The sequence below is a fragment of the Urocampus carinirostris genome, chromosome 12 (assembly GCF_059441175.1).
Source record: "Urocampus carinirostris isolate Australia breed hairy pipefish chromosome 12, RoL_Ucar_1.0, whole genome shotgun sequence".
In the NCBI taxonomy this organism is placed as follows: Eukaryota; Metazoa; Chordata; class Actinopteri; order Syngnathiformes; family Syngnathidae; genus Urocampus; species Urocampus carinirostris.
Window position 1 is genome coordinate 30055649 of NC_142360.1, and position 12498 is coordinate 30068146.

At 41.5% G+C, this 12498-nt stretch overlaps 1 protein-coding gene across 1 annotated transcript in view; it reads left to right on the plus strand.

Moving 5' to 3' along the window:
* The window catches only part of nme7 (NME/NM23 family member 7), a 30737-nt gene extending 19461 nt beyond the window's left edge, over nucleotides 1-11276 (plus strand). The window contains exons 11-12 of the mRNA XM_088348915.1: nucleotides 8313-8420; nucleotides 11085-11276. Coding sequence (XP_088205041.1) covers nucleotides 8313-8420; nucleotides 11085-11117 — 141 coding nt within the window. The 3' untranslated portion in view covers nucleotides 11118-11276. The remainder of the gene's footprint in view (nucleotides 1-8312; nucleotides 8421-11084) is intronic.
* The last annotated feature ends 1222 nt before the right edge of the window (nucleotides 11277-12498 follow it).

Genomic DNA, 12498 nt, shown 5'->3' on the forward strand with positions numbered 1-12498 from the left:
ATCATTATAAACAATAACAGGTTCACAGTGAGAAAAAGCAAGTGAAGAATAAAAAAGTGTGTACTTTATATTCTTACGCATCATCATATTTTCCATTGTTATAAAGAAAAATAATGCATACATTTTAGTTAATTTACATTTATTACAAATCATGTATCAATAATATTTTCAGGCAAAGGCATATAAATGTAATATCTGTCTCTGTGTGCCCTTCGACAGGCTGATTACCAGTTCAGGGTGTCTATATTGTGATCTCACTCTTTTCCACACTTTGTACTTCAACGTGGGTTGAAAATATTCCATGATCAATTAACCTTGATTGCATTTTTTGGTGAGCAGGAGATTTCAGAGCACATTTTTGCCAGGTTTGGTGACTTTTTTTTTTGGGGTGCTGCCTACCAAAAGGTGAACCATGATCCATTATCCCCGATCACTTATTGCTGCAGGAAAGGCCCAGCATATTGAATTTTTGTTGGACCATTTGGCTGTTTTTCCATATCCTTGCCAAAAGGTGAACTGCACCTCTCTGGCTGAAATCCATATATTATTATTACTATTTCCTTTATGCTAACCTTGTATCGCATATTGTAGGGGATTCTTGTCCCCGTTAACCGCGATAAACAAGGTATATATTAAAACATTTGTGTAATTATTTAACGTAAGTAATAACTTCTTCACTAAATCAAACCATAAAAAAGGTTCAAGAAATCATTTCAAATAATTTTATATTTTTACATTTTTTTCCATGGTATATCTTTGGGTACAACGACATTGTACGAAGTTAAAAGGGATAACAACCTTTGTATTTGGAGCCTAGGGAGCAAGGGTTTGCACCCCCTCCTCCTGAAATTTTGCCGTTGCCAATAGCCAAAAACCCACTCGAAACCCGCTCCGAGGGAGTACTCCCGGCGCTTGTTATAGGCGTTGCATGAAAGTAATTGGGCAAACCCTCTGGGACCCCCATCGCCAGAAAGGGAGGAAACCTCTGAGCAACCGGGTCAGGCCGGGTTGGGAGCTACCGCGTAGTAGCAGTGCTGAGGTGTTGCCCCCCTGGCTCTCCACCCCCTCGGTTGAATCTGAGGCGGTCGATCTGGTTGGGCGCCTGGAACGTGACCTCTCTCCGTGCGGACTCCCGCGTATTTCTCTTATCTCGGGAGCTCGCCCGGCTCTGTGTCGCTACCCTCTCTGAGGTTAGAAGGCCGTACTCCTCAAAACCAGCTTGGTAGCCTAGATGGTAGGGCGCCCGCTCCGAGACTGGGAGGTCACTGGTTCAAGCCTCGGCCGAGTCATACCTAAGACTTACAACATTGGTACTCATCGCCTCCCTGCTTGGCGCCCGGCATTAAGGGTTGGAATTGGGGGGTTTGGTCACCTAATGACTCCCAACACAGCAGTTGGGTCTAAAATGGCTGCATCGGCTCGCTACAGTTTAACTGTGCGGGTCAGGTGTATCGACATTTCGTTCTGTGTCCATGGTTACAAAGAATGACAATAAAAGTAAATTCTCTTCTTATAATCGGGGGTGGTGGCTACACCTACTACTGGTCTGGCTGGGGAGATGGGAGATGGTCGCCATACCGAAGCGGTGGCGTTGGCGGTTGCCCAGGTTCGGGAGGTGTCACCGGTCTGTGAGCGTATTATGCGACTGAGACTTGTCCACTCTGTGGGGAATGTTTCTCTCATTGCAGTGTACGCTCCGACTGGGGTGAGTGATGACTCCGTGAAAGAAGCGTTCTACACCAAACTCCAATTGGTGGTGGATGCAGTTCCTACAGGCAATACCCTTATGTCCTGGGAGACTTCAATGCAACCACAGGCACTTCCAGAGCTGGATACAAGTCTTGTGTTGGTCCTCACGGTTCCGGAAAGCGTGACCAGAGCTCCTCAATGTTGCCCGACTTTACGTCGAGGCATGGGTAGAGGATTGCTGCGTCGTGGTTCCAAAGACCGGATTCTAGACGCTGGTCTTTGTATTCCAATGACAGTGTCACAAAGAAACAGATCTATCATATTCTCATAGACGGGCGGTGGGGATGGATCCAAAACTGTAGGGTATTCAGAAGTGCACAGTTCTACAACTGACCACAGGCTACTGATTGCAACGCTGAGACTGCGATTCAGGACCCTGGTCGGTCGTCCACGGCCAGGCGTCTCCCACCCATGCGATCCTGACGTTGCTCATGCGTATGCCAGCAAGCTTGCGGAAACATTCACGAGAGACAACCCTGAGGACCTGGAAACTGAGTGCAGCTCCCTCAAAATCTGCGTTCTGGATGCTGCTGATGAGTGCATTCCAAGCCTGCCTAGGAAATCTCAGGATTGCATCTCAGAGGAAACTGTTGAAATCATCGAGGAGTGTCTCAGAGCTAAACTCGATGGCAAGACTGAGCTGTACAGGGAGCTGAGGCAGAGGAGAGGGCCTTTCGGGCTGCGTGCAGCGACCACGAGAGGAGGTTTCGTGACCTTTTGTGGGCGGGTTGAGAGCAGCCTTCAAACTGGCAACTCGCGACTAGCATACAGAGGTATAAGGGCCCTCTGTTCCCTGGGGCCGCCTGCGTGGTGCCCTGTGGTCCTCTCAGCGGGTGGCAAAGTCCTATCTGATCAGGCTCAGGTTAGGGCCTGCTCGGCCGGGTACTTTGAGGGGCTGTATCCAGTGGATCTGCCTAGCCAAGACCTCTCTGCGCAGGACGACGAGATCCTGGTCACTGATCCTCCTCTAGATTGCGATCCACTGTCCCTGGAAGAAACCAGAAAGGCGGTTGAACAACTAAAGGACGGAAAGGCGGCAGGGGTCTGTGGAATCTACGCAGAGATGCTCAAAGCTGGCGGTGACTATGTCCTCGAGCGGTTGCATGCACTCATTTGTTCCGTGTGGAACTCTGGGAACAGCCCTTCCGACTGGAGAAAGGGCTTCATTGGCCCATCTGGAATGGAAAGGGTGATACCCGTGAGTGCAACAATTATCAAGGTATTACACTCCTCTCCGTGCTGGGCAAGGTCCTTGCCAGGATCCTATTGGACAGGGTTCTCGACCAGCGCCCTGAACAGTCGGGTTTCACTCTGAAACGGTCGATGGTGGACCGAATTCTGGGGCTTCGCTTCCTCGCCGAGCGCTTCCGTGAATTCGATGTGGGTCTCTTAGCAGCGTACATCGACTTCAAGAAGGCGCTTGACTTAGTTAGTAGGGATGCTCTGTGGAGGGTCTTACAGCTCCGCGGGATCCCCCTGCGGTTCCTCCGACTCATCTCCGCCCTGTATTTGGGTACAGACAGTGCTGTACAGGCTCAGGGGTACGCTTTCCTGTTACTTCCATTTACAATATTTCTCCATTGTTCTCTGAAATGTGCAACATAAGTATGCTTTTGAATAATATTTGAATCCTTTTAAAATAATCCCTACTTTTACTAAATGTACCTGTTTTGATTACGTCTTTTTTTCCTGTAACTGTAACAGAATACAATGATTTTTGTATCCTAAATACGTAATGCAGTCAGTCCCCAAGCTTACATTTCAATTTTATTTCATTTATTGCAAATGACTTCATAGTTTTCGATCTCTATATATTACACATACAATATGAATGTAATTAATACATTCTGTATAAAATTCATTCATGAGAAATGACATTAAGTTGTGGCGTGCAACATGCGAGCATAGTAATACATTACAATTTTTTAAAGAGTCCCCAAAAGATTTTAACGAATTCAATGTTAAATGAACCGTATCAGTGAACCTATTGACCCGTGTTTATGTTTTTGTGATCGATCAAAAACCAGCGCTGAGTCACATTCGCACAGACGAGTTTGTCGCTCCAGGGTCTCCATGGCAACAGTGCTCAGCGTTGCGCCATTAGCTTTCACGTCACGCACCTTGCAGTACTTTTACAGAAGGCACACACATACTCCCTATCGCACTCATGCTTACTTTGGAAATCTGATTAATAGAAAGAACAATCTGTTCCCAGGTCTCACTTCATTTGTCCCAGACAGGAGACATTTGACCTTGGAGCAAGGGCACACTTATTTTAGTATTCGATGAAGATTTTGAATCTGAACGTGTCTATATCGTGAACTCGAAAATTAACAGGGGATCTTGAGGGCATGCATGTCTGAGGTGACTTTTTCACCATTTAATATGAGCAGAGAGTTTATAACTCTAAATCGAAATAAATTCGATGGTGAATAATGATTTGGAATTTTGAGCAAAACGATTTTCTCCATCCATGTATTTTTCCTTTCTTCCTTCTGTGCATCCCTCCATACAACCTTCCTCCCTTGCTTACATTCAGATTCCTTCCTTCCTTCTTTGCACCCTCCACACAGCCTTCTTTTTTTCCTTGCATCCTCCACACTACCTTCTTTTTTCTTTCTTTCATCCATTTTCCTTCCTTGAATCCTTCATACATCTTTCATTTTTGCATTTCTTTCCTTCCATCAATGTTTCCTTCTTTCCTTGCATCTTTTATACAACATTTCTTTTTTTTCTTTGTTCCCTCCATTTTTTCCTTGCACCCTCCATGGAACCTTTCTTCCTTATTTATTTCTTCTCTTCCTTCCTCTCATCCATTCTTTCATACCGTCCGTCCATCTATTCCTTCCTTCCTTGCGTCCTCTAAATAACCTTCCTTCATTTTTTCTTTCCTTTGTTCCTTTCTTGCTTCCTTGCTTCTTTCTTGCATACTTCCTGCTTACCACACATCCATTTTTACTTCCTTCCTTGCATCCTCAATAAAAAATGTTTTTTCCTCTCTTCTTTGCTACTTACTGCTTACTACATACTCACTTTCAGCCATGCCAAGTGTGACGTAACAAATGCAACAAATTGTTCTTTTCTTTTTCATTTTCTGTGTGCTTTTCATATTAATTCCACTCCTTTCTAAACCGTAACATTGAAACCGGTTACAAGAATAATCTGAAGTGTTTAACTTGGGAAAAAATTGGTATGCAGTACTGCCCTTCACTCTTGCTTATTCTTCTTCGTATTTGCTGTCACCACTTCTATTGCGATTGTGTGATTTTTCTTAGCCTATGTAGGAATTTACGATCCATAACACAACATGAACACAGTCCCGAACCGACTTTGTAAAACGGGACTTGTGTCCATCACTTTTTCCCCTTATGCTTCATTTTTGAGAGCATTTTCTTACCCTTATGATCCACACACTTTGCTGAAGTAAGGAGTAAAATTGAGGGTCAGGGGGAGTAATGGGATTGAGCTTAAATCTGGATGTTAATTTTTGCCAGAGCGAGAGAAATGATATTATTTAGCCAAAGTAACTACTACAATACCTGTAGCTATCAAGGAATGGATAGATTGAGCCTTCAGTATTTAATTTAAAAACCCGAAAAAGCATTTACCTCTCGGAATTAGTTCCTAAATGAACCAATCTATACCTTGAAAATTAGCTTGTACTCTGTAAATGTACTGCCAATTTATCATTTGGACAGTAATATATACGGTAGCACTATGATCTTCATTTATATATTCATGCAATTCAAATAAAAGCTATTAAATCGATGCTCCGTCGTCGTAATCCAATTATGGAGGATGCTCGTTCGCTCGCCAGCGATCGTCCAACCGCTAACGCCCTGAATCTCCGTCGTGAAGGTAACGTAATTACCGACCCTGCCGGAGCTCTTCATCTTCCAAAACTGCCGCTGTTGTAATCCTTTCCTGTTACTGATCCACAATGACTCATGGTGTTGCCTTAGATGCAAACTAGGAAAAGTAATCTGATTACATTGCTCAAAATTCATGCAGTTACCGAGTAAAATGGTTTATTTTCTTTGAAGTATAACGTGACTGAAGGACTTGTCTGATGACACTTGTAGAGAAAATAATTCAGCTCATTTTAAATTGATTTCAAGAGTGACTTTTTTTGTATCCAATGTCATGTGAGAGGGAAAGCGGATTTCGTTTCTTAAGTAACTCTGTGTGCAGTAACGCCACAAATGAAATGAAATGATCTGCATTTATATAGCGCTTTTCAAGTCAATGACTTCCCAAAGCGCTTTACAATGTGCTCCACATTTCCCAATAGCGGCCCTGCAGCCATGTAAGGGGGTATTAGGGGTTCAGTGTCTTACCCAAGGACACTTCGACATGTAACACGGGCGAGACGGGATTCGAACTGGGATCCCTTGATCCAAAGACGAACGCTCTACCACCTGAGCTACTGCCGCCCCGATGAATGATTATATTTTTTGCTACATGCTGCAAATAAAAACTAATCTAATTACTCATAAGTTATGCAGTTAACTTATTATGGGTTGTTTGAAAAGGAACTAAAATTAATGTGTATGCACTGTGTAAAAAAATGGTGGTAATCTGCACTTTTTCAAAGTATTCTATGTATTGTTTGCCCAATTTTAAAGCTGAGTTATGTGATTAAGTTAAATATAGAGTAATCTGATTGTACTACTACAAAGTTTTGCTATAGCTTAAATTTGTAGTGCAGATGAAAAATTCATCGGATTTCACCTTTCAAATATCTGTTCTCTGAAAGCTTGCTTGATTGATTATAGCTCATTCAGTCACTTTAGTCAAGGGTAGATTTTAATTATATCGCCATAGAGGATTATTGACATCAAAGTTCTATTTTGATTTCAATGCCATTGACGACTAAAGACGTCAAATGTTGATTTTAATTTCACTGTCGTCAACTACTGAAGACGTGAAAGGTTGAGTTTTGTTTCAATGCCATTCATGAGTTAAACATCAAATGTTGATTACATTTAGGTTGCCATTGATGTCTCTAGACCTCAAAGATTGATTTTACTTGTGTTGCCATTGACAACAATTGACCTCAAAATTGATAAATTAAATCAGAGGTTGATTTTTACTTTGTTGCATTCACGACTAATGACGTCAAAGGGTGACTTTAGTTTTCTTGCCATTGACGACTATGGTTAATTTTGTGGCAACTATTAATTGCAGACGGAACATCCATCCAGCCATTATCTGCACTGCTTATTCTCAGGAGGGTCCCGGGGGTGCTGGAGCCCATCCCAGCTATCTCCGGGCAGTAGGCAGGGGACACCCTCAACTGGTTGCCAGCCAGTCGCAGGGCACACAGGGACAGACAATTTGCTCGTTCATTCACACCTAGGGACAATTCGGACCGGCCAATTAACCTGACATGCATGTTTTTGGAATGTGGGAGGAAACCGGAGTGCCTGGAGGAAACCCACGCAAACACAGGGAGAACATGCAAACTCCACACAGAAAGGTTTGATCTCATGACCTCAGAACTGTGCTGCCGTGCTACTCCAAATGGAACATATTGCTTTTAAAGAGCCTGAGTTAAGTTACATTCAACCTCCACATAAAAAACTTCATGGATATAAGTTCTAGTATTTGCTATGCTAACATTGCACAGAATGTGGCTTTGCATAATAGCAAATCATGCAACAAGATTTGACCACACTTATTTAAAATGGTGGCACACTCTTAGACAAGGGATGCCCAACCCAGTTTGGCTCCGGGGCCGGATCAGTAAATGGATGTCAGCTCTAAAGTTTTTTTTTTTCAATATTATGGTTTATTGTGCAGCCTATGTCAGTTACCTAAGATGTGTATTATAATATCAGATGAACAGGGATCTTTTCATAACTAAATACATTTAAAAAGGGGAACCAAGATTTCATTTTTGTCATTGAATGTGCTTACTGGTTTCTTTTGCACTTTTACACCTGAACCAATTCGCCACACTATACAAGAAATTTATTTCAAAGATTATAACTTTTGACAAAAAAATCCCAACGACTTTCTTTCCATACAGGCTGGATTATATCATCCTGCGGGCCATATATTTGACACGCCTGCTCTTAGAGAAGCTAACTATTCATTCATAATATGATAAATTAGCTACGGCTCTTGAAAAAGCGCTTCACTACCATACTGATTTGTCATTTCCTGAACCGTGCGGTAATCCAAGTGTTTGGCAGGACATGAAAACAATTCACATGTCAGAACACAAACGAGTCATTTCTTCTCCATTATTGCTAGCCTCTGCGAATGAGTTATTTCATCAAAAGGAGACAATGAAGGAAGTCAGGAATTGTGTTTCCTGCCGTAACACTCGTAACTTTCCTCATGATCTTCTCTTTGTCGGCTTCCGCTCTTGTCGTTTTATATCCTGGCGGTGAGTTGTGGGGAACTTCAAGGAACAATATTGGCATCCAGGTTACTTACCTCAGTGGCCTTTTTTGGTTCATTCCAGTTTTGTTTTTTTACAATAATTGAGGACAAACTCATGTTGTTTCCTAAGAATTTCCTGATGTGACTTATTTGTCCCTTTGGCGCCTTCGCAGGAAATTGCTCGCTACCTTCGTCCAACCACACTGCGAGCAAAGTACGGCGTGGACAAGGTCAAGAACGCCGTTCACTGCACGGATCTTCCTGAGGACGCCATACTGGAGGTGCGTGGAAAATTTAACACTCTAGATCGACGGGGGGAGGGGGGTCAGACTCATTTTCCCCGTGGGCCACACCAGTGTAATAGCTGTCCTCAAAAGGGCCTGATGTAACCTAAAAATGTAACTAAATGTAATTGGTATGTTAAAGAGATGTTACTACTTGTATAGAAATTCTATACAAATAAAAATGACTTGACTTGACTACTACTCCTAAGTATAAGTCACACACATTACAGTCTTCTGAAAATAGCCCACCAGTGCTGGGTCATTGTGATTTTCTAGGAAAATGTTTTTTTGTTTTTTTTAAATTGGTTGACTGAGTCTGTTTGACCCTATTTTTAATAATTAATCTGGTTATAAGGTAGTAATAACGCAGTACTAAAATTATGAATTGTTATTTTAGAAATCAAATAAATTCTAGTTCATGAGCTTTGTGGACAATTTTTTTTTATTTTTAAGCAATTAAGATAATAGAATGAGACTTTATTAATGAATCAAACAAATGTATTTCATCATCTTTTTCTTGATTTATTTCAAAGGAAATACAACAACAGAGCGAATGAGCAAAAAATTGGCCGTTTTTTTAAGCTCGCTATCTGGCTACATTTGTAGCTATTTAGCAAGCTATCTAGCTAGGTTTTGATATTTTTTGCATGCCATCTAGCTAACATTTTCATTTTTTGCTGGTTATCGTGCTAAATTTTGGCCTCCTTTCTATCTAGCTATCTAGCTTTGTTTTAGCTTTCTATCTGGCTATTTAGTTGGATTTTTATCTTTTAGCTCGCGATGTAGCGATTTAGCTATTTAGTAAGCCATCTTGCTAAGTTGCTTTTTAGAAATTCATATCAAACCGCGTGCCCTTTGTGCTAATTAGGAACAAAAAGTAGTTTAACTTGAAAAAGGCTCGAGACCCCTGCTCTACATACAAGCTACAAGAAATTTGAGACACAATATGTTTTTCGAGCATAAATATTGTTAGACATACGTGAGCAAATAAACGTAAGTAATTTTCAGACATTACAACTAGAGAACAGGCCTTTAAAGTCATTTGATTATCATCTTATTTTATTAATCTATTTTTATGTTAAATTACTATTGAATGTTTTGAAAAGGAGGATATGTTTTGGGAGTCTGAAAACGAATGAATTGGTTTCAAGTTATTGTATATCGGAAAAATTAACTCGAAATACTAGCAATTCTAGATACTATCACAATCCGCACATTGATCTCGTGCAGAGGGATAACTGTTTAACAAAAAAAAAACGAAATCCTCTTGAATTTTAGTATCACATACTGTATTTCTCAATTTCAGTCATTGGCATCAATACTTCACTGTGAATGTGTGAAACTGGAGTGTCATGCCCAATTTCGTTGTCACAATATGTTAACCCATTTTGTAACAATGACAATAAAGGTATATTCTATTCTAATAGGGAAAAACTGATGCCATGAACAGCTATAAATATGAACTCATTTACATCTACTGCTCACATTTGAAAAATAATTGGCGGGGAAATGTTGAGTAAAGAAAAGCAACACATTGTCTATTTTTACAATCGGACAAACTATGACATCATATTAGGCAGTTATCACTCCAATAACTGTTAGCTCGATAATTGTGGACCACTACTTAGTTACTAGTGTAGGCATGTATAATATTTTTGTAGTAATAGCAATAGTTGGTCTCTCACTCCCTTGTGCACATGACAAAGTGATAGAGCTCAAGATCAGTTGCATGGCTTTGCATATCTACAAACTGTTGTGATTGATTACGTGGCCTTCTGAAATTTAGTCAGTACAGTCCATTTTTTAAATTTGAGAATATATTTGTCACACCCCTGCATACATGTAAATGCCAATTTAATATTGACAACTGTGCTAGTTGATTAAGATTGGCAGCTTAATCATGGCACAATTTCTGTAGTAGACATTTCATCGCTGATTCTGCCAAAATAGTAATCTTATTCCATAGGGACATTGGGAATCTTTAATCCATTCGGGCGCTTCACTAACTAGATGATAGTTACTTTGGTTGTTCACCTGAACTTCAATTAATTTTTCCACTTTGATATTCATAGCACTTGGCAGAAATCACATTGCATCATTACCCTCTGTGTGTCTTCACGATAATTTGTTTTAATTAAAGTTGGTTTCCTAGGTCTGCAGTAGTTCTTAGACAGGTCGACCTGCCAGGGACACATCACCGCGTCAATGCCAGGCCCCGAAAGTAGAGATTTGCGGAAGGGACCCAGCGTACGTCGTCGCGAAGGAGATTAAGCCTCATCGTATTGAAAGCAGCGGTGTTTAAAAGTTGGAAAAATGTAGAAAAAAAAGTAGCAACTCGTAGTCCAGAATTTAAGGTGTGCGACCTGAAAAATAAATGGCTACATATCCAGTCCATTGAAAAAAATGCTACCCTTTACAAGCGCTATGTCACAACCTGTAACCTCCCCCTCTCTCAGTCCCATGACTGCAGCGTGGGCCCTCAGATCTCTCACGGTGCGACGGGAACAAGAATGACTGCGAGATTTAAAACAAAAGCTTTTGTTTGGCAATGGCCGGGTCGGGCGGGCAGGCAGGCGGGCGGGGGAGGTTTTGACATAATGCCTCTTTGTTAACCATTTGCGGCTTGAACCTGACCGGGGCGGCCTTTTTTCTGGTCCACAGGTGCAGTATTTTTTCAAGATCTTGGACGGCTGAACACAAAAAGAAACGCCGACACGGTCCGTCCAGAGGGCACCCTTGGCATTTGCCGAATTCAACAAGTTCTTGGACAGGAAATTAAAAACAAAATGGGACACAAAAATCATGTGACTTTTTCTGTCGTTGTTTTAGCCAGAATAAATCAAATGACCAGAAGATTCCTGACAAAATGTTTATTTTTTAGTCAGTATTTGGTCATTCACTTTCGTCTTTGAGAGGAAATGTGTCTGTAATTATCGAGAATGTGTGTGTTTTTGTACCTTTGATGTATGCAACATCAGGGATGCTGTCAGTAGTTGTATTAGCATTAGCAACTAGCATTACATTGCTAAATTACAACATTGGAACATTTAAATTGATTGCACTGCGAAAAAATAATTTACTTGTTTTAACTACATTTTTCTTGAATTTTTGGCTGTCATTACCTGAGTTGAGTTCATAGTCTAATGAGTTAGTCTAGAAGTTAGATTGGGATGCTCCTCCTGCAGTAGCCAAACAGGGAAATCATTGCTATCAGTTCCGTGTGGAGAGCAAACCTCTACCCAGAAAAACGGTCTGGAAAGATGTAGCCGCCCAACACACTCTAATGTTGCACAACTTTTTTGTCACCCGGATCTAAAGGACTCACGCCTTCTGCTAACTACCTGGTCACAAGTGATAAATGTCATGGTCATAGCACACGCTCCGCTGCGACAGCACTGAGTGTACCCCGTGTCTAGCATTTTATGAATGTTACCTCTGTACCAAAGCATTGTTCAACCTGTCTTGTACATGTTTTTTTTCCACGATGGTTTCCGTCATGAACCGGACCAAACTCCCGTATCACTTATACAGCAGCTAAATTAATCTGCTTATCCACACCCAACCTCTCTGACTTAAATAACTGGTCCATCATCACTCAGCCATTATACCAATACACAGACCCCTTGCTTTTTCGGTTGTCGCTAGTTCACTCCTTGGTTTTCCAAACGAATTGACTTTGTCTTTGTTATTAATATGATTGGATCATGCAGTGCCCGGGGTTCAGTGGGGGCGGATTAAGGAGGACACTCTGTGGGTTGGGTATGACTGTGATTGGCTGAAGTGACTGTGTATGAGACTATTGACATCTTACACCAGTCTAAAAGTGGGCAAAAACTGACCCAGTAAACAAACTAGGAAGCACTATTAGCAGCTCATTACATTTTAGATAATTTCATCAATTAAATAGGACTCTTAAGGGGAGTCAAAGGACTGGCTAACTGTTAGGATGACCACTCTGCTAAGCCACCCCTCTTTCCAACGCCAGGTCCATTAGTCATGAAACGGATGAGGCGGAACTACAAAGTGAGAAATCACGTCATTTAATAACGCGGAATCTGGCTCAATTCGGGGATAC